The following is a 26,526-nucleotide window of genomic DNA, read 5'->3' as shown; positions in this document are numbered from 1 at the left end:
ATACATTTAGCCGTCGCGTCGGTGAGAGTCTGAGGTTTGAGTGTTGGTCCCGTTTTCAGTATGCATTCATCTCGAGCTAGGTTATTGGCTGCCCCAAGGGCATTGGTGGCACAATCTTTTCCATCAACGGCAAGTGTAAGGTATGTCATGTCACTCTTGTAATGAGTGTCCTTTAGTTTTTTTTGCTGTGTGGGTAATTTATAATACGATTAATTTATTAAGTTGTGTAATGTGTACCTACTGTACCATAGTATAGTACTGTAACCGTACCGTCGAACGTAAGTCAGTAATTAGATGTAGTAGCCTACACGTAGCCCAATTACTGAGCCCTAGTTTCAAACTTTGGGTACAATTAGTATGTGTACTCTCGGTACTGCCAAATACTTTGATGCTGATTGACAAGTGTGACATTTGATTAAAAATTTGACAGCTGTCAGTATTTGATTGACACCTTTTTTTTTTAATTATTGACTTTATTGTTATATGGCCAAGCCATATTTCATGGTGTGATGTTGATTGTTATTTCTTACTCCTTGCTTGCTGCTTCATGCTTTGTATACAGAGTTTGTTTCCTGATTGTGATTGTGCTTCATAAGTTCTTATATTACTATAATTCATATTTTAATCCATTCTTTTAATCCATTGTTTTGATATGAAAAATTGAAATTAAAAAAATAGAATGGCTGCAGTGTTTATAATTTGAGAAATGGTCACACTCTCTTCTTCAATGCCCTTTTCTGATTTCTTGTTCTTCAGTTGAAATAAGAACAATGATCTATTTTTATCATTTTTTCATTTATGGAAAAAAGGTGCTATGTGTGGTGTGTCCCGTGTGTGCTCATAATGTCCATCCATCTGTCTGTCCCTGTCTCCCTCTGTCTGTCTGTCCGACCGTGACTTCACATTTTCATTGACAAGAAAATGCGCTCTCTGAGTCTCTGACACTCAGTAGTGAGTAGTCAGTACTCACTGCAGTGCAGTGTGCAGTGCAGCAATCTTGCTGCAGTCTAGCAGCAAGATTGCTGCTAGATGAAATAACTCCTATCCTAATTGTTAACAAAACTAATTGGTAACAAAAATGCACAATCAGATTGCAAGGTTCAAAATGTATGAAAAATTTTGCACTTGAAGCTACAAAATTTTAGTCATAATCAGTAAAATTCCAATCCTGTTCCAAACATAATCAAAAGAGCTTCATAGCCATCATGTGGTCATTGAACCCTCCATTTTGTAGTTCTGACAAGTGACAAGTATTATATGTATATGTACCTACGTATTGCTTTTAGTGATAAGCGGCAAGGTTGCCAAGTTATGTGCACTGTGCAGTATCTGTCAAGTGCCAACTTAAGTGTCATAATGTCATTGATTGTAATCATGGCTGGAAAAGTAGATATACATATTCCATGCCTGTCCAAAGTCATGTTTAAATAAATTGAAAATTTCCAATTTTACTGTATAGTTATATTAACAATTATATGGGATATAATTTACCTTGCACATAGGCAGCTAGAATATCAGGGATATTACATTGATTTTGAAAATCACAGCTAAAAATGCATAAATTCACAGGTGATTTACTATGTTGATTTAAAAAAAAATAGGCAAGAGACACTGCCATGAGCAAGGGTAATATTTCTATACCGAGGTAGAGTTTTGGCTTGATTATGGACAGCTTTTGCCAATTTTGTCATTTTAGGCTAAAGCCTAAGAGTTGCAAAATTGAAATTATTATTCAAATTACTGTTCTCCAAAGTAAGTATTTTGGTTAAATTTGGAATTATGTGACCCAATTAACAAGTTTTGTTAACAATCTGATAGCTTTTCATCTTGTGAGCTTAAATATGAAAGGAAACTTCACTTTGCAGTGTAGAAAGTTTATATTTCCTATAATACCTGCTATAACCCTAGAGAGAAAATTATATATATGCTTTCTAAGCCATGATTTGATCCAAGTCTAATTTAAGGTTCAATTACAATCATGATATTCATAAGTATTTGCCCTCTTTACCAATTGTAAAGCACAATAGTTCATAACTTCTTATTAATCATTCACCAATATACATTATCCATTGGCGGTGTAAATTATTGTCTGTGGAGAATTCCAATTGGCAACTGCTCTCTGTCCTAAATTTATATTGTTTTTATTGCAGTGCATTGGCATCTAAAACTAAAAAAATTGCCAAATTCATCCCTTCATCTCGAAAAGGCTATCATTCTACTCTCTATCTAGTTCTTATTCTACTCTCTATCCACTGCCTATGTTGAGTGATATATTGTGTCAGACACGTGCAATTATTGGAATTGAATTTATTAGTTTTTCAGTTAGGAAAATGGCTCAATAAATCTTCCTACAGTTACCACTGTCTTAGATACTATATATATAAATGCATTTTGGTGATTTTTCATGCCAAATTTCTAGCCAGGGTATTGTTAATTAGTTTAAAAATATCAAAATTATTACGTATGAGATCTTGACCTCATCAGCCAATTACTGATAGCTTTCCAAGCTAAAGCCACCAAGCCAGGTCAGCTTACCATCAGTTAGGGGAGGCTGACATGGGAACATGTGTACTTGGGTACTTGTGCTGCTATGTGCACTTGGGCTGCCATGTCCACTTGGGCCGCCGTGTGCAATTGGGCTGCCATGTCCACTTGGGCCGCCATGCGCAATTTGGCTGCCATTTGCAATTGGGCTGCCATGTGCACTTGGGCTGACATTTGCACATGGGCCGCCGTGTGCAATTGGGTTGCCATATGCGCTTGGGCCGCCGTGTGCACTTGAATGAGAATTAAAAGTATTGCCCACTTTTTTGTGGAATTATGACTTGTAATAAAAATTATCTACTGACTAACATGTTTGATTCGCAGGTCAAATTTGTGATAAGTTACCTAGTCAAATTTGTGAAGAATGTTATCTAAGGTTACCAGGTGTTGCTAACTCAGATTTATTGTTCAGTGTATGAAACCTTGCACATTATGCATGCACAGAGGACTCTCAATGTCACATTAACAAATTTAATTTTCATTTTAATATGAAATTTGTTGAGTTAGATGAAAAGATCATGTAGCTATTATTTTACAAGAAGTTTGCTTGAGGAAATAATTCTCGAATTGCTGAAATTATGTGTTCTGAACTGTGTGTGGTAAACCTGTTAGTCACAAAATTTTTACAATTATTTTGTCACCTGCAAAAAATATTACATTTGTAAAGGAGTTGTACATATATTGTTTGCTTCATTTATCTTTTTTAAAAATTCAAAAAGTTTAGTTAAAATAACAAGGCTTTTACCATAAAACAAGGTGACTTAGACCAATTTGTCTCTAGGAAAAGAAAATCCTATAGCTCAGAGTTCTTGCTTGAAAAAATTGTGTTTATGGCTCTTGAAGTACCGTGAGATAGCCTATAAATGCAATAAAGATATATTTTATGTATTTAATATGTGAATATTTGTATTGCAAAGAGTACCAGCGCTAAAAATGGTCCTAGTCACCCCATTTTATGGTATCCTTCTCTCAATTGAGGCTCTGCTAGTTTTTATGTTACCCTAATGGCAGTCTGAGGCAAAATTTTCAGAGCAAAACAGAGCAAATAATAAACTATAATATTTAATACATGATTTTTGTTTCAATCAAATCTTGAGTTTGAATTATTCAATTGTCTGAGCACTCTGAGGCCTCCTTGTCTTGGAATCTTTAATATTTTTATCCAACACCATGAACAACTTACAAAGCCTTATGTTCAGGAAGATTACTTGTCCCTGGAAATGGATTTTCTTCGTCTTTTATGTAGTTTCTGTTGTCTAAACTAATGCCAAATGCTTAACTTAGATCGCTCTTTGTAAGGGTGATGACCCGAAACGCCTGCGAATTGCATGTCAACTCCTATCTGTTACAACAGCAGGAAACTGGTCTTATTTAAAACATTAACAGCATTGTAAATTTACCCAGTCAGGTCTCGAACATCCTGCAGAATAACCCGATATTTGTGTGATTAGTGCGCCAGCTGCTTATGAACATGCGTTCAGAACCAGGAAATGATTGACGAGGATTGAAACGTCGCGTAAGCGCAAAGTTAAGTGCATTTCTTCATGAAATTCATATAACTCTTGATGGGCGATTATAACAATTTTCATGATACATATAGTCGCATACTATTGCCTAAGGTAACGACCACAAACCATTCCTGGAACGCAGTATATTTTTTCAGTCTCTTTTTACCATGCGTGTTATTTGAAACAAAATCATTAATTCCGCGACCAAAACAAGATGCAAACAAATGCTTGACTTCACTCGGATCTGGTCGCTTTTCATCATAATTGTGACAAATTCTGGTCTTTCTCCGTGATATTCCTTAGTGAAGATGTTTGTAATCCGGGGCTTTTATTTGTTGTGGCTATACAATTAAAAAAACTGATTCCACCTTCCCTATTCTCTGTACAACGAGGCTGCTGGCATGAATGGCCTGAGCCTGCAATCTTCCACTTGGACTGTCTTGACACTACGAGCATTGTTTACTGTACAATTTACCAAAAATAAATCTTTCACTCCTGAGCACTGATGAGAGCAAGCTAAGTTAGTTGTTGAATAGTACAAATTTATTTACTTCGTCACTCGTCTGTGCATTTAATTTTATACATGGGAAGCTGCCTAAAATCCTCATTCGATTTCTTCAAACAATCGAGGACTTTTCCTTGATGATTGTGTTTGCACATCAAGTGCGTAGCAAATTTGAAGCAGAAAATTACGTAACTGATTTTGTATGGCCGACCTGGACGCCGCTATGACTGAGCAATAACGATTTTAGTACCTTTAACTTGTATCAAACTCGTTATTTAATCAGCTCACAGTCTATTGATGCAGTTTGATTGTTAAACGTCGTGTTGCACAAGCTTTTCATAATTAAATTTGTTGAATTACGAACAAAGTTACGAACTTGATAAAACTGTTACTTTAGGCTGGAGCTACGAGCTGTTCACGGAAGCGCCTTGCTATATGTCAAGGTTGCTAGCAACTCCATGCGTTGCATAAGAACTTCGTCTACCTCTCCATTGATATGGCGCACATATCCTCCCCTGTGATTTGAGTCTATCGAAAACTTCCTCATCCTAGGTAATTATAGGAAGCGTCCTGGCAATGCTATAGAACTACTGTAGAATTTGTATGATTTATTCTGCAACAAATAAAATGAACTATTCTCATAAGATAACCACATAATCGTTCATGTTTTATAAGTGTCGATTTTACTTTAGTTATTAGTAACTGCAAAGTTTTATGCGAATTATTTCAAATGTACTTGGTTTGTGCTCAAACAACGGTATCAAATTTGAATTTAGTAGTTGACAATTTCTGGCGCGTAGAGGCCGTCCATGGCGCTTATTTTTGATCTGCGTAGTCTTTGGACTAAATGAAAATGCAGCAATTTTTAGTGCGTCCGCACGGTGCAGAGATACCTTTACAGAGATATATTTCTCTCAGTTTTATATGATGTCGTCATGAAAGAGGTACTACTGCGGTCAATTTTTTGTAAATCCTTTCAGTAGTGAATTTGCTTTTCTACAATTACTACTTATAATCCATGATTACTGATTAAACCATTAATGATATCATAATGTATTCTTTCGCTAATTCGTTTTTTTTACTTGAGCTTTTTAAAATCTCATTCTTAAACCTTGTCTAACTTGCTTCTTAACCTTATTATAATTAGTCCTTGCAATAAATTCGGTGACTCCTTAGAATATTACCCCCATATATTACCCCCTACATTGCTCCCGGGAACATTTCCGCCTGACGAATCTAAAATGAGGAACAAAATGAATCGAAAAAATTTGCTACCGTCCGCATGCGCCGACTTGTCTGCACAGTTAAAGGAAATTTATGCTCTGTAGCTCGATTATCGCTGCAACTGTTCAGTCTTCCCTACGGACTCAAAACTGTGCAGTGTTTCCGTCTACACGTAACGTTATATCTGCAACATGTTTAACTGTGTAGGCAAGAGGTTGTGCAAAATATGGCTTCTGGACCGACCTTAATAGAGCTTCCGTTAACGTTATCATACAAGGTCATATGGTGATGTAGTGTCGCTGTTCAGCGTTATCACGAGGGACCGATAACTAGGATTAGTTTTCCCTTAATTCGACATGACGCCTAATCTCAAGAGATGTTATCTCTGAAATTTCCTACGTTTCCGATGACTAAACTTGAATCACGATGTTCTCTAAGGTTTTGAAATAGCTGAATGTTCACAATTTCGTTCGTGGCACAAATCAAGGAATTTAGAATGCTGAGATGAAGACGCTGATAGGAACACGTATACCTGACCTGACACAATAACCAATGATACTAAATCAAAAGAAACTACAAAACGAAAAAGAGGGAAAAGGCTGACCAGAACGAGAGCTTTGCGAATGTTTATTTGAGCGTGTTAGCAATTTGTTCATAAAAGACTAATAAAGCTAGGACTGAGCTGAGCATTTCAGTGGTCGAATTTCGTTGATACGGACTGAGTACGTAAGCAATGTACGAAATTGAAATTCCTTCACCTGCTTTCATGCTTTGAACACTACCCATTACGGCGTTAACAACCTTTTAAAAGGTTATGAGGAATCTGCCTCAACTTCTTTTTGTTCGTACCATCGAAGTCCTCCAAAACTTGTCTGGGGCCTAATCATATCGATCATCTAATGGGGTATGCACGAAGCATGTTCCCAGCATGTTCCCCAACCCAAATATATATTTTTTATTATTGTCAATAGCACAGTTGAATTTACAGTGTTGAAAAATTACTGCCATTTGGGTTCCTTAGTTTGTAACGCGTGGAAAGTATCGACAAAATCGTCATTGTTATATCTACATTTTTGTGAACATTGACGTGAGTTGTGTAGCATAGTTAGGCTTGCGTGTCAGCTGAATCATGTGGAAACCTTGCCTCGCTGACGCGCCTCTCGGCCCAGCCAATCACGCGTCGCCACCAGCATGACGTCAGAGATCTCAGAGCCGAGACCAAGCTTCTGCGTGACCCCAAGCACATATACATAATTCTGGCGTCTGTCCCAAACCGCAATTGCGTCGTTCCTTTTAGAGCATTTAAATGTTAATTATGAGTTATAAGAGATAACTGGGATTAGTTTTCCCTTTATTCCACATGACGCCTAATCTCGAGAGATGTTATTTTTGAATTTTCTCGTGTTGTTTTAGATTACTAAACTTAAATCCCGATGCCGCAATTGCGAAGTTCCTTTCCGAGCACTTAAATGCTGATTATGATCGAAGAGATATTCTAAGGAACTATTATTAATATTGTTTTTTGCAAGAATAATTCATTCATTCACTGCAGTTCGTTGTGCAACATTCAAGTGCGGCATAATCTGGGGAATTTACTACGTAAATATGCTCGTGAGTAGATCATATATACATGCCCTCCCTCGATAAGTTATATTTATCATATCCTTAGAACATCAGCGATTATTTAACATTTCTAATCATGTATTATCAGTGTGCATTCATTCCTTATCGAGTTATCGTAAACGACAATGTTTACCAATTGGCTATCTTATTTGATCCTTGATCATCATGGCGATGTGTATACCGTATATAACGGTCATAGCGTAGGCCCATTCATCTAAAACGACCTGTTTACTCATCATTCAACGTTCGAAACCATCTTGAATGATCTAATTTGAATGGATGAAAACTTCCTGGTCATTTAATTTAGGTGTTATTAACACAGGAAACCCGTCAGTACTCATTTCAGCTTTGCAGTTCCCCTTAAAATCATTGAGCTAACTGCGTATTGTAAATGTAAGCCCGCAGATCAATAGGTTTAAGCTTTCTCTGTACACATTTTAGTGGAGGACACAAATTTTAGGTTGCTCGGAGTATATTTTATACAATGAGAAGCAATTCCAAACATTTAATAAAATATATCCTTGTCTGTGTAGGATTTATTGAAATGATGAGTGTTTGTATTCGGATTTCGTACTATTGAATACTATGTCGATCACGATTCTTGAATGGAACAGTTAGCTGCTATCTATGTGACTTGTAAGTTGAACCAGGCGTTTTAGCGCGCACCAAACTCGCGAGTTTGGAGTTTATTTTATATTGTCACAATATTATCACAACAATATTCATATAACATGTTCAGAAATAATATTAATTATGATGATCTGGCGGTGGTGGTGCAACTGCAAGCTGCAGTCTCTTGGCTCCGCCCCCAAACTCGCGGGTCCAAAAGTCACTCCTCTCACCGCCTCGTGAGTCCAAAGTCCAACTCTGAGACTGATGCGCAGCAACCTAACGCAAGCGACCTAAAAACTAGGCGCTCGCATTGCTGTTCAGAGAACGTGTGGCCACACGAGAGTGGGGATGATGATGCACGAAAAGTAAGATTAGGCGTTACAGAGGAAAGGCTATTCAGCCATTCGATTGAGGCTATTCAGCTACCGTGCTGAATGAAGACGCTAGGCACTAGGCAGAAGTAAACAACGAGAGGCTATTACGGATGCCTATGTAGAAAAGCTCTAATGTAGGTAGAGCAGAGGCTGTGATGGACATGAATTTAGGATGGAGAATAAATTATTACAGAGGTGAATTTAGGAATGTTTATAATTTAGGTGGACGGAATGGAAGTTAGGTTTTAACTTGAGAACAAAGAAAAGGCTACAACTAAGTAGAAGAGATATGAATTTGAATAGTTTGCATAATATAATGAGGCTACAAGGAGAATGAAGCACGGTGGAGGTGAGGAGAGAAGAGTTCTTAATTATGTGGTTAGAAAAGATAACTGGAGGAGTGGTGGTTAGCGGATATTCTAACCCCTTTGAATATTGTACCATTCCTAACTCTGAGCATTCTATACCTTTGGCTTTTTGCATTCTATAATTTCGCTCCCTCCGCCTGTCACACACTGCTCTGTTGAAATATGTAAGTGCTTCAGTGACAATGCCCTTCCCTTCCACGCCACTGCTCATAACTTGGTGTTTCTAATTTTACTCAGTAAAAGCATTTGTAGGGGTATTCTATGTAAACTATTTCAAACAAATTGCTGCGCCTCTAGCTGGTTTGCTTAGCTTCTCTGATGAGATATTTGTTGGGCACCCTGGACATTTGCTATTTTGTTGCTGTTTGGTTTACTCCGCCACAGATTATTTTACCCCCTTGATGCCGTAATGTTCTCCCTCGAATGCCCGTTTAATCCTTTCCTGCCGTAATGGCTAACGTGACTTGCCAAACGTAATTTGTTTACCCCCCTTGACTCACTTTACACCGCTGCGCAGATGGCAGTCGACGGCCGCAGCGCCGCAGTCCTCAACGAAAACAAAACCGAAGTCGGCACCTGAAACTTCGCCGTCGTTCGTGAAGAACATCTTTTGTGGTCGGCTGGTGACGGACCAGATCCTGCCCTACCCCAATGTTCTCACAGAAGAACAGACCGAGAACCTCAACATGCTTATCGACCCAACCGAAAAATTTTTCCAGGTGAGTTAGAATGTAATCAACACGCATCGCTGCTTTTGTAACGCGCACCTGTCGTGAGTCCGAATTATTCCCATGTAAATCGTTAAAAATTCAGTTTTCTTATAAATCCGGACTATTGTGTTTAACATGTAAATATACACACGTGCTTAATGAGTATGAAATTTGGCGCCACAATTGACGGGCTATGAAACTATTTGCAGGCTGCCTGTTCCCTTGAAATTAGCCTCGTCCTTTAGAAAGGAGATAAATGTGAACTTATCCACGGTCAGCTTTTTTTTCAAAAATACTTGGAACAGCGTGTTCAACAGCCGATTTTTTTTCAGCAACTTCATGGTAACTGTCGGGCACAAGCTCTCGCGATGAAACACAGTTTATAGTATATTATAATTAAAATACTTCAAGCACAATACTTGAAACATAGTGTACATATCCGGACTCGGCCAAATTGGCCTACATTCAACTGGCTTGAGCTATTCTGCGTCGCCAGACGCAAGAAAGAGCACACCCATAACGGTGAATTGCAGTTCTTGACCTCTAAAAGATTTAAAAGATAAGCCAGAAGAAGTCTAATTAGTATTTCAATGATTAATATCTCGATCTTTTTAAGGTGAGCCAACCCAAAAGGATTTTTAATCAAACTGCCAAGGTTATTCTGAGCTTAGTGAGTTATGAAGCTACTGCTCTGCAGTTTGCTCTTGGATTCAGGAAGTTAGAAAAAGAGGTGCAAGTGTTCACCGCCAAGCACCTCTGAACGTTTAGAGCGATTCTTTTTTCTAGCTTCTCCACTTTGTTTTCAGCGTTCGTCTTATATCAAGAAGACTGGCCAATTTCACATCAGAATACTCTGTGCATTGAGTCCTAAAATAGTTGTGCAGACGGGGCGCATGCCGGAGGCCAGCTTTGCCAAATTTCAAACTTAGTTCACATTCCTTTCCATAAGGTAAGAACGCTAGAGTGCATAACGGCCTATGAAGTCAAGTGCTCAAAGCCATAGTGCCAGATGTCCACAGCCTCAAAATAAGCTTGCCAAAGGTAAACATGGCCATACTGCATCTGGCCAAACCTCCTCTGGCCTAACCTCTTCAGGCCTAAACTATACGAGCTTCAACCTTTCTCCACCCAAAACAAAACTGAGCGGTGGAAACTGCAACCTCATTGGCTGCAAGAAGCTAGAAAGGCGGTACAAGTGTGCTGGTAGAGCCAGTCATTGGCTGCAAGAGGGTTGGGAGCCGGGGCAGCGTGAATAGGTTAGGCCGGAGTAGGTACAGCCGGATGGGGAACTGACTGCTTATGAGCGAGCATGCTTCAGCATTGGCTGAAGACCTACGGCGCTATTATCTTTCGGCAGTGTGTCGCTTGTCAGGATTACGAAGTTCGAGCGTAGTCTGCGGCTTCTAGTTCTGAGGCTAAGTTAATGCACGTTGAAGCTAGGTGTTGGCTCCAGGGCTCATTTAAGAGTAAAATTTGTGCCCTACGGCTGCGCCCCGCGCATACCATCGGTGGCCAGCTTTAGAAATCAATTGCTTTAAGCTTTAGCGCCCAACGGAAAAACTCGCAGTCCTGCATTACCAATTTCTTCAGTATTTGGTTTGCTCCGTCCTCAGTTCGGTCAGCATCCTCAGTTAAACCAGCTTTTTGAAGAGAGTGCAGAATACTTTATTTTCGATTTTGGTTCTAGTGTTCCTAAAGTTTAGATGAATTGTTTGAATGTGAATTTTAGGTTACTAATTGTTTGTACCTGTGTTCTAGGTTTTCAACTGACGATGGAGCTAGGTTCCGAAACGTTTTCTCCTAAAAAATGGTGAACTTTTTGGCTATTTTCTTTGCTTTTAAATTCCTGATAAGACTTCTCATATCAGGAATTTAGAGAAACCAGAAACTCGTGAAGCATTTAGGCTTAGCAGCAGTTAGAACTACGTCAACGTCTGCAGTGCATGTCGAATCTACATAAGCATTAAAAACGGCCGATTTTTGAGCATTGCCACGGAGTTCCAACGACAACATCTCGAACAGATTAATAAGCATTTCAGAGATGCCAGATGTTCCTGGCTAAGAGAAGCTTTCTTCGCAAGTACGTTGTAACCTCGGTAAGGTAACGTACATGCACCTTAATTTGCGGCAATTGTCATCAATCCAGGGACAGGCGAGTAAGTCCACCGTAGCCTGATATTTGCGAACGGGTGCGCCTGTAAACCACTGAATATTGTTAAAAGGCGAACGGATGCAACGCAATTCAGGCGGCCTGAGTGAAAATCCTACAGTTTAATCTGCCTGCAACTTGGACAAATGATATTCGCACATTTGAAGCAACTGAGACTTTGAAACGTCTCCATGCAGGCAAATTCGCTCTCAGTGACAAAAATGCATTGTCAGGCCCTAATTTTATTTACTGTTCCTGCGAGAAGTTTTTACAACGGCCCATCTATGCTCAGTTGCAAAAGTGAAAAATTTGTCAAATGCACGTTCGAGCAAACATAGGGGAGACCGAGTAAAAACCATATCGTTTCCGTGAGATTTCACGAGCTAGCGATTCATGAATTCCGTCCCGCTTGTTTTTTTCCTCGTGGATAATCCTGGCACCCGAGATCTTTTCGTGGTGCAGACCTTGCACCGTCACTTCAATGTCATTAGAATAGTCATTCATTAATACGCTTGGCACTTCTCGTCGGCACCGGCAGCATACTTGACCAAATATGCTTCATAAATCGCTCAATTGCACGTTTACCATAGAGCGAACAGTAGCAAATAGACGACATTGTAGGAACAAACGCATTCAGGGTCTGTTGGATTAATATAGCGAGCAGCTCTCAATTCTTTAATTAAGATAATGACATTTTTTATTTGAGGAGATTGTATTGGGCTTGCAATTCGCGTTCCCAATCCCCGTTGTACTTATCTATTTTGTGTGTATCATCATAAAAGATTGCAAGAACCTCTTTGAAATAGCCTGGTGCATAGTTCTCGTGACGAGGTACACGGAACGCTAACGTGCCGTCAGCTTGGCGTTTCTTTCATCTCGCCTTAGCATTTTCACAACTGTGACGAGTCCTTAAGAGAATCGCCTAATTTGAAAAGCTTATCAGATTGGTGGTGAAAGAATTGCTGCTGTACATCAGTTACAACCGTATTTGTGTGTTGTCATCCTTAATTGGGTAGTTCGAGTTCTGTTCAGGAATATCTACCGTAGGGCCAGGTGATATTACCGGCGGACATTTGTGTCGATGAATGATGATGGCTTGATGCAACATCATAAGCTGATCAAGACTACGTAGTCAGCCTGACTAGCGGTCGGAATTGTTTTTTTTTTTCTCGCGTACAGAGAGAGAGAGACTCCGAGGTAGTCCGGGGAGTTGTTCCATTTGGATTTGTTAGGATTTGCAATTTCTAGTGTTGATCGGTTAATTGCGAGTTTTCTAACAGTAACTTTCGCTGTTGAAAGATTTGTCTAATGGTAGCTGTAATCAGATAGGGGTATTTTTTCTGTCTTGAAACTTGAGAACTGTATTTAGGCAAACATTTGTATCGTCGCTGATTTTTTTTTACCAACTTCATATTGTGCCGTATTTCGATTATAAAGATTTAATGGCGTCGATACCGACTATAGCTGGATTGCGCTCCGAAGCAATACAGTTGGGTTTGCAAGGGGAAGCAATTACAAATTTCATTTAAAAGCAGCAAAGCTTTTATCGAGACACGGATAGCTGAAAGGGCGTCGCCCAATGCAGATTTAGCTGCTGCACAAGAGAAAGGAGGTTTGGCTGCAGAGCGCGAGCGACGTGAGAAGTGAGAACCAGGTTAGGATGTTAGAGTTGAGGAACCCTCGCGATTCTATATGTTCAGTTGTTATCTGATGCCGCTGCCAAACCTAAACTGCCCTTGTACCGCGACGACGAAGAGATAACGTCTTACATTATACGCTTTGAGCGCATTGCAGAGCTGCTACAGCTGAATCACTGTAGTTATGCATTGCAATTGGGAACGTTGTTGACGGGCAAAGCGGTACAAATTTATGCTGCCATATTTTCTGGTGTTCCCAGCGATTATGATTCTCTTAAGAAAGCCTTACTCAGTGATTTCAATAAAACCCACGAGACTTGCCGCCAAAAATTTCGCCTTGCGCGTATTGGTTTCTGTAAGACTTGTCTTCAGTTTGCAACTCAGCTCAACCGTAGGTTAGATTATTTGTTAGAATGCCTCGGGATGCTCAAAAACTATGCGAGTTTGCGTGAGTTTTTCATCATTGACCAGTTTCTAAGTTCTCTCCCTCCACCATTGCAATTGTTTATTAAAGAAAAAGATTGTAAACAGCTCGGCGACATGTGACCCTAGCTGATAACTGGACCGCAGCCCACAAAGCTTGTCCTAAGGATAGCCATAATCCCAAGTACCAGGCTGATACCAAGGGAAACGAGGCTCCGTCTCAGCGGCTGCAGCTCGAAATCCTTCACGCAAATTAGACAAGAGACCAGATATGCCCAAGCGCTATTTTTCTTGTGGTGATTCGGGTCATGTGAGGCGAAAATGTCCCAAAAATTTGGGCTCGAAAAAATGCCAGGGCCCGAAAAATTTCGGGGCCTTGTTTTTCGCCTGGCCCAGCCCGACGTCACCCTCTGTTCAATTTTGTTTGAGCGATCCGGTCTCGGTCTCGTAAATATCTGTGCTGTGGGACTATCAATGGATTGCCAGTGTCAAGCATTTTGCGTGATACTGCTTGCTTTGCCATTACTGTGTCCTTCCTCCTTCCGGATATTGATGGTTCAAAGCGGGCGACTGTTGAATTATTTGATTATTTAGGACGGTCTAACTTGTTTTCCTGTAGTTAGAAATTACATTCGATGTAAAAACTTTTGCGGTTGGACCGAATCTATTCTTGCTCCAGTTAAAAGCAGTTCTGTGTTGATGAATAATGCCCCACGAGTCATGGATGATAATTACCCGGATGACTTTGACTTGAGTCGCTCACCGAGCATTGTACGCTCACAGAAGATTTGTCTTCTGTGCAGGCTGTGGTGACGTGATCCTCCGCTAACGCCAAATCCTTGCACCCACTTATTGTACCCAAACTTGATTCCCTCAAAGTAGATCACAAACGCTTCCGCAAGGTACAACAGTTTTTCCTAGCTTAGATAAGATCAGATCATTAGCCGAAATTGGAGTCAGAGTAACTATAAGAGATGACATAGTTCCGGCAAACCGCGAGACTGGAATCGATGTCTGATCCCGACCTTGTTTGTTTAGCTTGAAATACCAAGCGACCGATCCGGCTTCTGCGTTCCAGCTCTAGTATGGTCGGCAAGTTAGAGGCCCTCTGGCAGTTCTTCGGGACCTTTGGCAAGCTGGCAACCTCAAGGGCGAAGTGAGAACCCTCTCCCAGTATGCTATTGACCTGCAGGGTAAGATACGGGAATGCTCTAAACTTGCCCCGGAGAATGCCGACATAAGCGTAAGTAAGTATAAAACGTATCTTGTTCTCAAATCGCAAGATCGTTCATTTGCGGTGGGGAATGAAGTTCTCGTTTCCCTCCCCGGTTCCAGTAAAAAAAACTTCCGATGTCATGGAAGGGGTCATTCTAAGTTTAGGAGAAAAGTAGGGTTGACTACGTCATTGATTAAGACAGGTCGCTGCGACAATACCATGACAACCTCCTGAAGAGAGACGTTGTCGACGAGACAGGAATTCAAGCTCTCACATAGGCTGACCTTTTCTTTGTTTGTCAGGCTTGTCACATCGATGAAAGATAACCGATGGTGACAAAGTGCTATTCCTTGATGCTCTCACGACGCTCGAAGTAAACTCGATGGAACGCGCTACTATCTGTGAGGATTTTTTTCCCGAGCAGATACGTGACGTCCCTACGTTGATCGAGGAATACGACGATGCCCTTGAATCTCCTGTGCCGGGATGTACAGAAACTCCAGAATAAGACAGAGTTCAAAACCTCTGTGCCCAAACGGACCAGATTCTGTCCTGTGCTTGTCCATTTGAAGCCGCATTCGATAAGAAGGCATATAACCTACTGGAGATGAAAATAATTTAACGATCTGCCTCGACCTACTGCTCAACTATTATTATGGTTCGTAAACCCGATCAAAGTTATAGAATGATCGTAGATTATTGAATGTTGAACAGTATTACCGTCTTTCAAGCTGAACCGCTGAGCCCTTTGGAAAAAAGACCTGCACCAGTTTGCAGGGGCAATTTCGCAAAGTACTTTTTTGAGCTGCCTTGACGTGAGCCTATTACCAGATCCCACTCACGGATAGGTCGCGACATTTGACCGCATTTCCAACGCGTCGAGGATTAATGGAATTAGTGTGCCTTCCATTTGGCTTGGTCAATGCTTCTTCTAGGTATGCACGGTTAATGAGAATCGTCCTACAGGGCCTTGAAAATGTATCCTTCTAGCTTCTACTTTGATAATATCTACGTGTACGCCGACACTTGGGAAAGACACATGTGCGCCTTGCGCAATGTTTTCGCCAGGTTACGTCTAACATCTGAAGGCACGACCATCTATATAAGTGCAAATTTGGATTCGCATCCATCAGTTACCTTGGGTTTATTGTTGGCTAAGGTATGATTAGACTGCAAGAAGACAAAGTGAGTGTAATAGTGGGGATAAATCCTCCTAAGACGAAAAAGTTGCTTCGCTTCTTTCTGGGGTTGATTTCAATTCGTCGTAAATTCATACAAATGTTTCGTCGTTCACTGCGTCAAGGTATCCGATCAACTGAAAAAGTACGTGCGGGAACCTATCTGCTGGACGCCAGAGTTGCTGGCCAATTTCACGAAACTAAAAACGGTCCTATGCAACGATCCCATCTTGAAACTACCTGATGTTAATCGGAAGTTGGTTCTACGGATGTGTTGGCGCGGTACTGCTCCACCACTACGATGACGTGCCTCACCCCGTGTCTTATGCGAGCAGGAAACTAGTGTGTGCAGAGAAAAGATATTCAACCCTAGAGCGAGAGTGCCTTGTCATTATTTATGGCATGATTGTTACGTTTATGAAAGCTGAGCCAATATCGGACGAATGGATCGAATGATGGCCGGTACGTCAATCCTTACCCTGGCGGAACTGCTACCTACTTAAACTACGAAGCATGAATACAACATACAAAACAAACGAAATCTAGTTGATAAAAATTAAAAAAACGACGACAAAAATTATTAAGGGTGGGAAAAATTTCCTTCGAGTCTCATAGAGGAAGACATAGAAGGAGCCAAGCACGGAGAAAACGTTGAACTTCAACAGGCCTATATGGCCTATGTTGGTATTTTCTCTGTAATACTAATCCAATTGATAGGGTTTTTCAATTAATTTTCTTTCTATCACCTGAAGCTTAATTTAGGTATAAACATTAGATATACATTAATTATTTCATCAAATCAGCCGAAGATATGATATTAATAAAAATATATTGTTTCCTATTTACTGCTGTGTTCCCTGCGACCTTTGGCACTGCTATGCTCATAGCGATGACCACAACGTTTGCGTAGACCAGCTTCTTCATTATTAGAACTGGCCGGCGTTATAGAGGAATATTCGTAATAAATAATTCGTGAGCGTTTACTTTTTTACAAAGTATGTGTAATTTATTTGATGAGATGCTATTTATTTGACTTCTAGAAATTAGACTTATATTTACTAACTTACTGTACAAGCAGGATCGTGCAATGTGCATGGTAGCCACGCTTACTTCAATTCTAGGATAGTCATTCCTGAACACTCGTATATATGCACCACACCACTCGGTCATTATACTGTATACCTTCTGTGAATGTTAGACAATATGTTAATTGTAATTCATTTTGTGACGAATGACGGTTAAATTATCAAATAGAAATAAACGTTCATTAATAGTCGTGTGATGCTCGAGTCTTGCCGCTGCAAGACGAGCGGCGTGACGAGTGATGCTGAAAATGTGTGTTAAGTGCGTGTTGTTTCACAGGAATGCAATGACGCAGCCCGGAACGATGAGCTGGAACGCGTTGACGAGAAGACCATGCAAGGGCTGAGGGAGCAGGGGGCCTTCGGTCTACAGGTGGGCTGCTCTCGTGGTGTTCAAACCATATCGCCATTCTGTTTGTAATTTGCGTTCTATATTAACAATGCTCGTTAGTCGGAATGAGGGACTTGAGGTATTTTCTGGCGGTTTTTGACTTTAATTGCAACATTGCTTTAATGAATGTCATGAGTTATTTTCATGGTTTTTTTCATGTTTTTTTTTCTGTTTTGTGTTGTTGCGCTATGGTGTATATGTGCTGTAGTGCTATATTGTTGTCAGTATAGTAAATTGCAGCTTTAAATTTAGTCAATAACTATGAATTGTGCATTCGTTTACGGACCAGATTTCAATGAAAAGAAAGTAATTTCTAAACCGGTTCTGGATTGAAAGTTTTGTGATAAATATAATGTGAAAATGTACAGGTGCCGACAGAGCTGGGAGGAGTGGGCTGCAACAACACAATGTACGCCAGGCTCGTGGAGATCGTGGGTGCCCACGACCTCGGGGTGGGCATCACGTTGGGCGCCCACCAGAGCATCGGCTTCAAGGTGGGTGCTTTTCACCATGAAGTGGGTGTCCTGTCATGTAAATTTATTAAATATATTCGGGGTAGGTGGTAAAATCGAAATATATTCGGGGTAGGTGGTAAAATCGAAATATATTCGGGGTAGGTGGTAAAGTTATATCGGTTCTGATGACAAACTTCATTTTCTCGTTCTAAGTAATGTTTTAAGTGGATATAGCTAATCTCCTTCTAACTCAATATTACCAATTATTCATCTCTGGCTGATTGCACCTCGAATCACTCATATTGGACTCTTGCTCTCATTGTCCGGGAGCCATTTGTTTCTCATGATACGCTGATAGTTTATCAAGCTGTAGATAATCTATGGAAATATATTTCTGCACTCAATCTTTTGGTTACAAACGTTTCAATGTCTGCATTGACCATCACAGGCATAGCATTGAGATTCTGTTGGTTGAAGCCCAACTGGGCAACAAAGAAGTCTTTCAGTGGTATTTTCTGTCCATGCCCTGTGAAATCCATGACATTTTTGGAGAGTTTTGAAAATATTCTCATCTTCCAAGACCTGTTCTCCTACTATGATATTCCACTTCATCACAGCAGTTTTCTCTTCACGTTCCGATACTTGCTTCTCCTCTATAATATTCTTCTATAGTCCCATTCCCGTGCTTCAGTAATTTCCATAGCCAACTTGATTCCAATCTCTGAACAAATTTGGTCTCTGAATTTAGAGATTACAAATACATAAAATATAATTTTTGCCGATGTGATTCAAAAAGTTTAAGGGCGATTTACGAATATATTCGCCGTGTGTTTCGCAAAATGTCGCCATTGTTCCTAGGCCCGTACCAGCGCACGAGTTGCCCAACCCAAACAATTCCCTATTCGTGCAACGTGGTGGAATTGAATGGGGGGTTTATATATGCAATACCGATCGAACCTACTAAGTTGTTCAGTTCCAATATATCAGTTAAATTCTAAAGTAAAATATAATCTAAGATATTTAGATCTAAAATGATATGTGCTCTTGCTAATGTACAGTACTCCTCCTGAATTGCCCCCGTTTCGTTCAGGGCATTTTGATCGCGGGTAACAAGGAGCAGAAAGAGAAGTACCTGCCCAAAGTGGCGTCAGGAGAGCACATGGCAGCCTTTGCCCTCACCGAGCCCTCCAGTGGCTCTGATGCCAACTCCATCAGGTCTCGTGCCGTGCCCTCCGACGACGGCTCTCACTGGATCCTGAACGGTTCTAAGATCTGGATCAGCAATGGAGGAATAGCCGAAGTTTTTACAGTCTTCGCTCAAACGCCAGTGAAAGACGAGCGAACAGGTAATTGATTTTTAGCGCATCTGCGGAATAGGTGTTTAGGGAACAAAATTTTTGATTTGCCCTTCCCAAGTTTTTGTTAGAATGTTGCCGAATTGTTTAAGAAATAGTTTCCGAATGAATAAGCTTCAATTGCACATTCATTCATTTTCGTGATAAAGGATTACTGAAATTTTTATCATTTAATAATGAGGTGTGTTTATTATGATCTAAAGGCAAACTAAATGGTAATGTGTATATGTTGCGTCTTCATGACACAAATCGTGGGTATAGAAAATTTATCGTCACTAAGTTGTGGCTAAAACAGCTCGTTCTTCTGTTAATTTATTGGTGAACTTACATTGGGATAATTTACCTAAAAATAACTTTTTTGTCGCGCCCAGGAGAGATGGTGGACAAAGTGACGGCTTTCATCGTTGAGCGTTCGTTTGGTGGCGTGACAAACGGCGCGCCAGAGAAGAAGATGGGCATCAAGGCCTCCAACACGACCGAAGTCTACTTCGACAACGTTAAAATACCTGCCGAAAATGTGCTTGGCGAAGTGGGCAAAGGTTTCAAGGTAATTGCGTTATCATTAGGTAACATGAGTGTGTTTTACGCAGAGCTTATATAGTACACTACGACCACTAGGCGTATGAACTATGACATTTTTTCAATTCACTACCACCAGCTCATGATAGCTCTGACTAATATTCAGATATTTGTTGCACAGTTCAGTTGGAAATTAGCCGTTGTCTGCGTTTATTTCCGACTAAGTTGTTGCGCGTTTAACTGCTCATGCAGCAAAAATAATCGAGACTTGAACGCGCCCTTCACTAGCGCCTGCGCGGTAATATTTCGTACAGTACACGTCTCAGGCTTACATGATAGCAACTGTGCATGTTGATTCAAAGCCTGATAAGCAACTCGAAATTTTATCTCGCATTACATCATCAACAAAATCCAACTAAACTCCTGAAAAGCAAAAGACTGCTGAAGAGACGCAATCGCTTTCGCAATCTTCAAGACAGGCCGAGTGAATTAACATTTTTAATCTTGCTGAAACATTTTCTAGTTTTAGTATTAAGGAAATATTTTACTGCCCTGCCTTGTATCAAAATTGGGCCATGCTTGGGTTTTTGAGTGCACATTTTTAACAATAAATTTTTTACGGTATTACCAATGTTTCAGATTGCGATGGAAATCTTGAACAACGGACGGTTTGGTATGGCGGCGGCCATGTCGGGCACCATGAGATCGTCCATCAGCAAAGCTGTTGAGTTCGCCGCGAACCGAAATCAATTCGGCCGCAAGATTCACGAGTTTGGCGCCATCCAGGCGAGTTGTTGTGATGGCATTCATCAAGTTGACACTCACTGAGAAATTAATTTTTTCTCCTTAATATTCCTTCATTTGAGTTTATTTTATTGCAATTATAGCTAGGGCTCTGATTTAATTGCAATAAAATATGAAGATAGAGTTATATTTTCGTGGGGTCTGCCCAATAGTTGTAAACAGTACAACGATTATAGCGTTATCTGATACAACAGCTGCAGCTCCATACTGTGCAGCATAACAGCTGCCGGTCCATGCAGTGCTGCATTATTAGTGCAGTTCTTTACTGTAAATTCTATGGTATTCTTCATAGTCTTTTACCATGATCTTCATAGTCTTTTACAATGCTCTTCATACGTTCATAGTCTGTTATAATCATCTTCTTTACAGTCTTTTTCAATGATCTTGTATCTTGTACATAGTCTTTTACTATGATCTTGTACATAGTATCTAAGAACCTGTTGATCCCATAACAGGAGAAGTTGGCGCGTATGGCGATGCTGCAATACGTCACAGAGTCACTCGCCTTCATGATCTCCTCGAACATGGATAGCGGCTCTAAGGAATATCACCTCGAGGCCGCCATCTCCAAGGTAACTTCATCACCTATAACTGCGGTTACAGAATACCAGTAGATTAATAAAATTACGCAAGCTACCAGAACTACCCAGTTTGATGGCATGACGATCGGCTCTACCAGGGCTACCTACTGGCCTAAGGTTTGATTAGCTTATGGAAATTCAAAACAATTGAAAATAGGTTTCATTGTTATGATTTTATTATTCATTGATCGTCAATTGCTTTAATTTATTCTGGTTGCGTCCGTAGCGTTTTAGTCTTTACTCGGTATATAAGTTTCGCGTGTATAAGTTTTCGTATGAAATAGGTTACGGCAAAAATCGTGCAGAGAGTGTTGTAATGAAACACTGGTACATATAATATTAAACAAGCACATTCAAGTCATACGAAAGCTTGAATCTCCTGATTGCCGGCATTATAATCGTTGGACGTCTTGTTGTCTCTCGTGTCATCTCACGGCCAAGTCACAGACGTAGTAATGATGTTGACCTTACAAATGTGGCGAAATCATGGCCGTTACTCGTAGATTTTTGACGTGGTTATATCGGAGTCGTAGTGACATGTGTGACTCGAAGTTTCGCCGCGCCATTATTTCTTGATCTGTCGGCCGACGTTCAGAGCCGTCACTCACGTCGGCGATGGCTGCAGACCGTACTGGCTTGACGGTCCTCACAATAGAACAACCCCTTAGCGTGAATTTTAGGGTCCTAATATAGGCAGACGTTGCGCACATAAGAGCCTAGCAAGGGACGACGCGACAGTTTCGAGTTCCTCAAGGGTCAGCCCTTTTGATACCCTCGGCCATTCCGAACTATAAACAAACTCGCGCTCACGGTTTGCAACTAAAACTTTTCCATCAAGTCACATTCTGCCCATAATTGCTTAAAATAGCAGTTGGCTCTTTTTCACAACTATAATAAGATATTAAAATATGATCTAAAGTCTGAATTACTTACGCTTTATTCAGGCTACCAGGACTTCTAACCATTTCACGACTGTGATTTCAACTATGAGCTCATAATTCAACAACGAGCGGCACTTTCAGTGACTTAGCGATATGGCTGTTTTGCTGTGTGATGGATTTCAATATCGCTTATATCAGGCATCACTGCGTGAGTTTGATGCCGTGTAGTGCACAATCATCACTGCGTAAGTTTGATGCCACGAAGAGCTCTACCACCACTGCATGAGGTTTGTAGGTTCCGCTATAAAATTCCATTTATTTTCTTTTTGCAGTATTTAAAAATTTAATTAGGAAGTACCCCTATCATAAATTGGCAACCCTGCTTAAAAAAAGTACAAAAAATGAAATAATTGTTCAAGATGAAGCAATCGTAGTCAACGTGTTGAGTAACCAAGTGCAATATTGATCATTGGTTGCATTGACAAAGGTTAACTTGCGTGCAGGTGTTCGGTAGTGAGGCGGCATGGTGGGTGACAGACGAAGCCATCCAAGTGATGGGCGGCATGGGCTTCATGAAGGAATCAGGGCTGGAGCGCGTCGTACGCGACCTGCGCATCTTCCGCATCTTCGAGGGCACCAACGACATCCTGCGCCTCTTTGTCGCCCTTACTGGTAAGTGCGTGGTCGAGATGAGTGTCGGGTACGCAAGTAACTCGATTCGACAATATGCTTGTAGTATCACAACTCTTTTCCGTGATGGTAATTTATGGTACAAAACAAAAGTATAACATAGAGACTACACGAACTGTATTAGACTCGAGGTCTTTTGTGCTTCGTTATTGGCATCTCTAAGATTATTTATACTTTATTTTTTTTATTTTTTTATTCTGCGTCCTTATTATTTGTTAGGTAAAAATTATTGACATTGCAGGTCTTCAGTACGCCGGGGGTCACCTGCGCGCCATTCAGACGGCGATCAAGAACCCGACGGCGAACCTGGGCGTGATCCTGGACGAGGGCAGCAAGCGGGCCATCCGGGCCATGGGTCTCAGCCACAGTGGACCCCTGCCTGACGTCTTCCTCAGCCTCAAGGACCAGGCCCTTGACGTTGCTAAGGTGATTATTCCCCAAAGGCCAGGCCCTCGGTGTTGCTAAGGTGAGTATTCCCCAAGGGCCGGGTCCTCGTCGTCGCTGTGATTATTCCCCAAGGGCTAGGCCCAAAACGTCGCTAAAGGGATTATTCCCAAGGACCAGGTCTCAAACGTCGTTAATGTGATTATTCCCCGTCTTTTCTGGTTCGTATATGCATGTCGGGACTTGGACGTAGTCGAGGCTCTTGGCTGTTCCTCAACATTGTGCCTTCAATTCGACGTTCGTGAACTCTGAAATAGACACTAAGGAAGCTAACTAAGCTTGAAGCGTAACCTTTCACAAAGCCATTCTTAGGTGTCCCTTCTACTGGCCCTTCGTCTACTGACACAAACTTTAGTTCCCTGGCCTCTTCTTAAGAATAAAATTATGGATGGTTTATAAATCCGTATACATTGGGTTAACTTGAAGTTTTAATACTATATTTCTCGGTTGTTTCAGATTTCACTTGTTAGCACAACCAGGTATTTTTCACTCATTTGTCTAGCGGTTCCTCCGTTCTCAATTTCCTGCTGCTCTGAATGGCTAGAACCCGTAGAGGCTTTTGGTGCTCGATGGTTTACCAAGTACATATTTACTAATACTTGTTAAGCCATCATGCAGCAAATTGCTCGCGAACTGTTTAAATTTCGACTAGTATTCTTACGAAGATAAATATTCCACTCGTTTTAGAATGATACTTGTGAGATTGGCTTCTGATTCGTTAGTTTATGTTTAAGATAACAATCTTTTTTCTTGTAGACGGTTGAGGAGTTCGGCTCGGCATGCGAGTCTCTATTGATCAAGTACGGCAACAACGTCGTTGATCAACAGTTCCAACTGAACCGTATCGCTAACGCAGCCATCGACCTCTACTGCTGCGCCGCCGTCCTTAGTCGCGCCACCAGGAGCCTCGAGCTCGACCTTCCTTCTGCCCAACACGAGAAAAAACTCGCCACTGTTTGGGTCAATGAGGTAAAGGCGATAACATGATATTCAAGTACCGCATGAATTCATAACACAAGTAGAGAATCTTTTGCGAATTTTGATTCTGAGCCAAGTGAAATTAAATCAGTGGTTAAAATATCTTTTGGTGAGAGCACCTCAGGCGCTGTCATGTGTGAAGCCACGAGTTCTATGAGGACTTGTTTATGCTCTATGCAATGTAGAAGTAAATTGTGGCACAGCATTCAAAAGCCTCGAGTAAGCATGAATATAAAACCTAATTGCATTTGAATTGAGCCGAAATGTCGCCGCTGCATCACCAAACTGGCTTGTTACTTTTTTTCGTAAGTTGTACCTTAAGTGCTCTTCATGCCAACAATTCGCTTGCAAGTATGAAGTATTAACATCAATGCAGTTTTTTTTCGTATTAACAAAATATCCATTGTTGTGTTGGTCACAGGCGTGCTCTCGGGCCCGCTACCACATCAAGGGCTCGCGCTCAGGCAGCACCAAAAGCGACTTCGACGCCATGACGTCCATCAGCAACGACCTCATCGAGAACGGCGGCCTCGTCGCCGGTCGAGCCTTAGGCTTCTGAGTGCCTTGTACCCTAGTTAAAATAATTCAGTCGATAATAAGTTCCATGTGCATTTATGGTATTATGTTCTCGTACGCGTATTTCTTTCTTTAATACAAGTAGAAAATACAGAGGAACAATTAATACTTGAATGATTTTTTTTATAAATGCTTAAAATGAATTAGAAATGTAAACTCTTAATGACCTGACAAAATGACTTAAATTCCGTAAAAAAAGTTGCTTGAGCTTTCCGTCTCGTGTGTGTTGGCTTACGAGCATGACAATTACCAAGAAATTTTGTCCTTCTTTTGCTAATCCTTTGCTCTACTTCGGATGCAAATGACCTCATTGCGGATGACATTGGCTGTTAATAACCGCATCCAACCATGATGGTTCAATGGTATTGGTTTTAATGTAGTATTTTGTGTGCCTAAAAATAACATTTTCTGAACGAACCTGACTTACTTCATGGCTCATAATTTAGCATTAAGAGGAGACTAATCCTGACTATTCATTAGTCCTGTGATGGCTGATCAATGCAAGCTCTTCGTTTTTAAGGATAGTATTTATTTGTATATATCTTATCGTCATGATAATCTGGTTCATACTGCTGCTTGACTCAAGGTTGTATCCTGAAATGTTTCCGGTCTTGAGCTCACAAAATCATGAGCTATTTTTCTGCAGACGCTCATCGCTGTGTCTCATTTTTATGACTGGAATAGTCATAACTATAAAATAACTTCCACCCAAACCAGCGCAATGAGATCTCGTCCAAAAATTTAATGAAATAATTCAAACATTATGACCTCCACCCATGCCGTACGCCAGAAATGTTTACACCCCCAACCAACTGCATACGTGTGTTCCGCTCAGCCTTGAAGTTTGTAAGCAAAGGGTCTAGCAGTATGTGCGTCTCATCAGCATTATATATGCTCGGCTGCCAGCCGCTTTACCATATCTAATGATTGAATTCATGACAAATTTTTGATAGAATTGCTCTATCTTTTAATGTTGTACCGAGTCATAAGCTTACTACATTGAATTAATATTCGTGCTGAAGCCAATGAGCAAACTGTTTTCCACTCTCACGTTTTGTGCTCCGTGGCGATTCGTAGAATGAGCTTCCAAGCAAGATTTTTGTCTACACGATATTGACGGATTGCCTAAGTATATTTTAGTATGAGTCATAATCTGATTAAACTTTAAGTAATGACAACTTCGTTGTTTGACTTTTCCTCCCGCATTTCGACATTACATGTGTGAAAATATTAATAATTTATATTATATTAATATAAAATTATTGCAAAGTTGGGCCCATCAGCAGACCTCATTAGTCTGAATATCTAACTCCACCAAAGTTTATTATAAAAAATATAAGTCAGTACTCCCTGCAGTGAGTGACAAGAGAGCGCATTTTCTCGTCGACGAAAACATGAAATCACGGACGGACAGACAGACGGACATGGCGAGCACAAAAGTGCATTTTTTCATAAATGAGAAAATGCACTAAAAATGCACATTTCACACGTTCTGTTCCGTTAACTTTTCAGCTGCGATCTCTCTTTTAATATGAATAGTTAATATATTAGTATCAACGGGTTTTGTTATTCATTTCACAGTCTGATCGCTGTTCAACTTCTATCAAAGTTTCGACTTACGGGGGTAGGTCAGATGTAAGCAATGTGGCTAGTTTTGGACCATCAGTAGTGGGTACTGGGTAAAATCGCTCTCAGCCGC

General features: G+C 40.7%; 1 protein-coding gene across 1 annotated transcript; it reads left to right on the top strand.

The window, feature by feature from the left end:
• LOC108669783 (very long-chain specific acyl-CoA dehydrogenase, mitochondrial-like) lies at positions 1-26,005 on the top strand. Its single transcript, XM_018157191.1, has 12 exons — positions 1-140; positions 9,276-9,477; positions 17,434-17,526; positions 17,913-18,038; positions 19,090-19,345; positions 19,726-19,901; positions 20,513-20,659; positions 21,133-21,249; positions 22,643-22,811; positions 23,071-23,255; positions 24,030-24,242; positions 24,673-26,005. Exons 1-12 carry the CDS (start codon positions 61-63, stop codon positions 24,808-24,810), a joined length of 1,902 nt encoding a protein of 633 aa, XP_018012680.1. The 5' UTR covers positions 1-60; the 3' UTR covers positions 24,811-26,005.
• Positions 26,006-26,526: the final 521 nt, after the last annotated feature.

Source organism: Hyalella azteca, unplaced genomic scaffold (assembly GCF_000764305.2).
Source record: "Hyalella azteca isolate HAZT.00-mixed unplaced genomic scaffold, Hazt_2.0.2 contig15945, whole genome shotgun sequence".
In the NCBI taxonomy this organism is placed as follows: domain Eukaryota; kingdom Metazoa; phylum Arthropoda; class Malacostraca; order Amphipoda; family Hyalellidae; genus Hyalella; species Hyalella azteca.
This window is presented reverse-complemented; position numbering and strand designations above follow the sequence as displayed.

What these genes read in the sequence shown, in the direction of transcription:
- LOC108669783 (XM_018157191.1), top strand. Translation starts at nt 61, where the DNA reads ATGCATTCATCTCGAGCTAGGTTATTGGCTGCCCCAAGGGCATTGGTG. An exon ending in CCATCAACGGCAAGTGTAAG is followed by an intron (nt 141 to 9,275) that starts GTATGTCATGTC and finishes ACCGCTGCGCAG; the next exon opens with ATGGCAGTCGACGGCCGCAG. An exon ending in CCTCTTTGTCGCCCTTACTG is followed by an intron (nt 22,812 to 23,070) that starts GTAAGTGCGTGG and finishes TTGACATTGCAG; the next exon opens with GTCTTCAGTACGCCGGGGGT.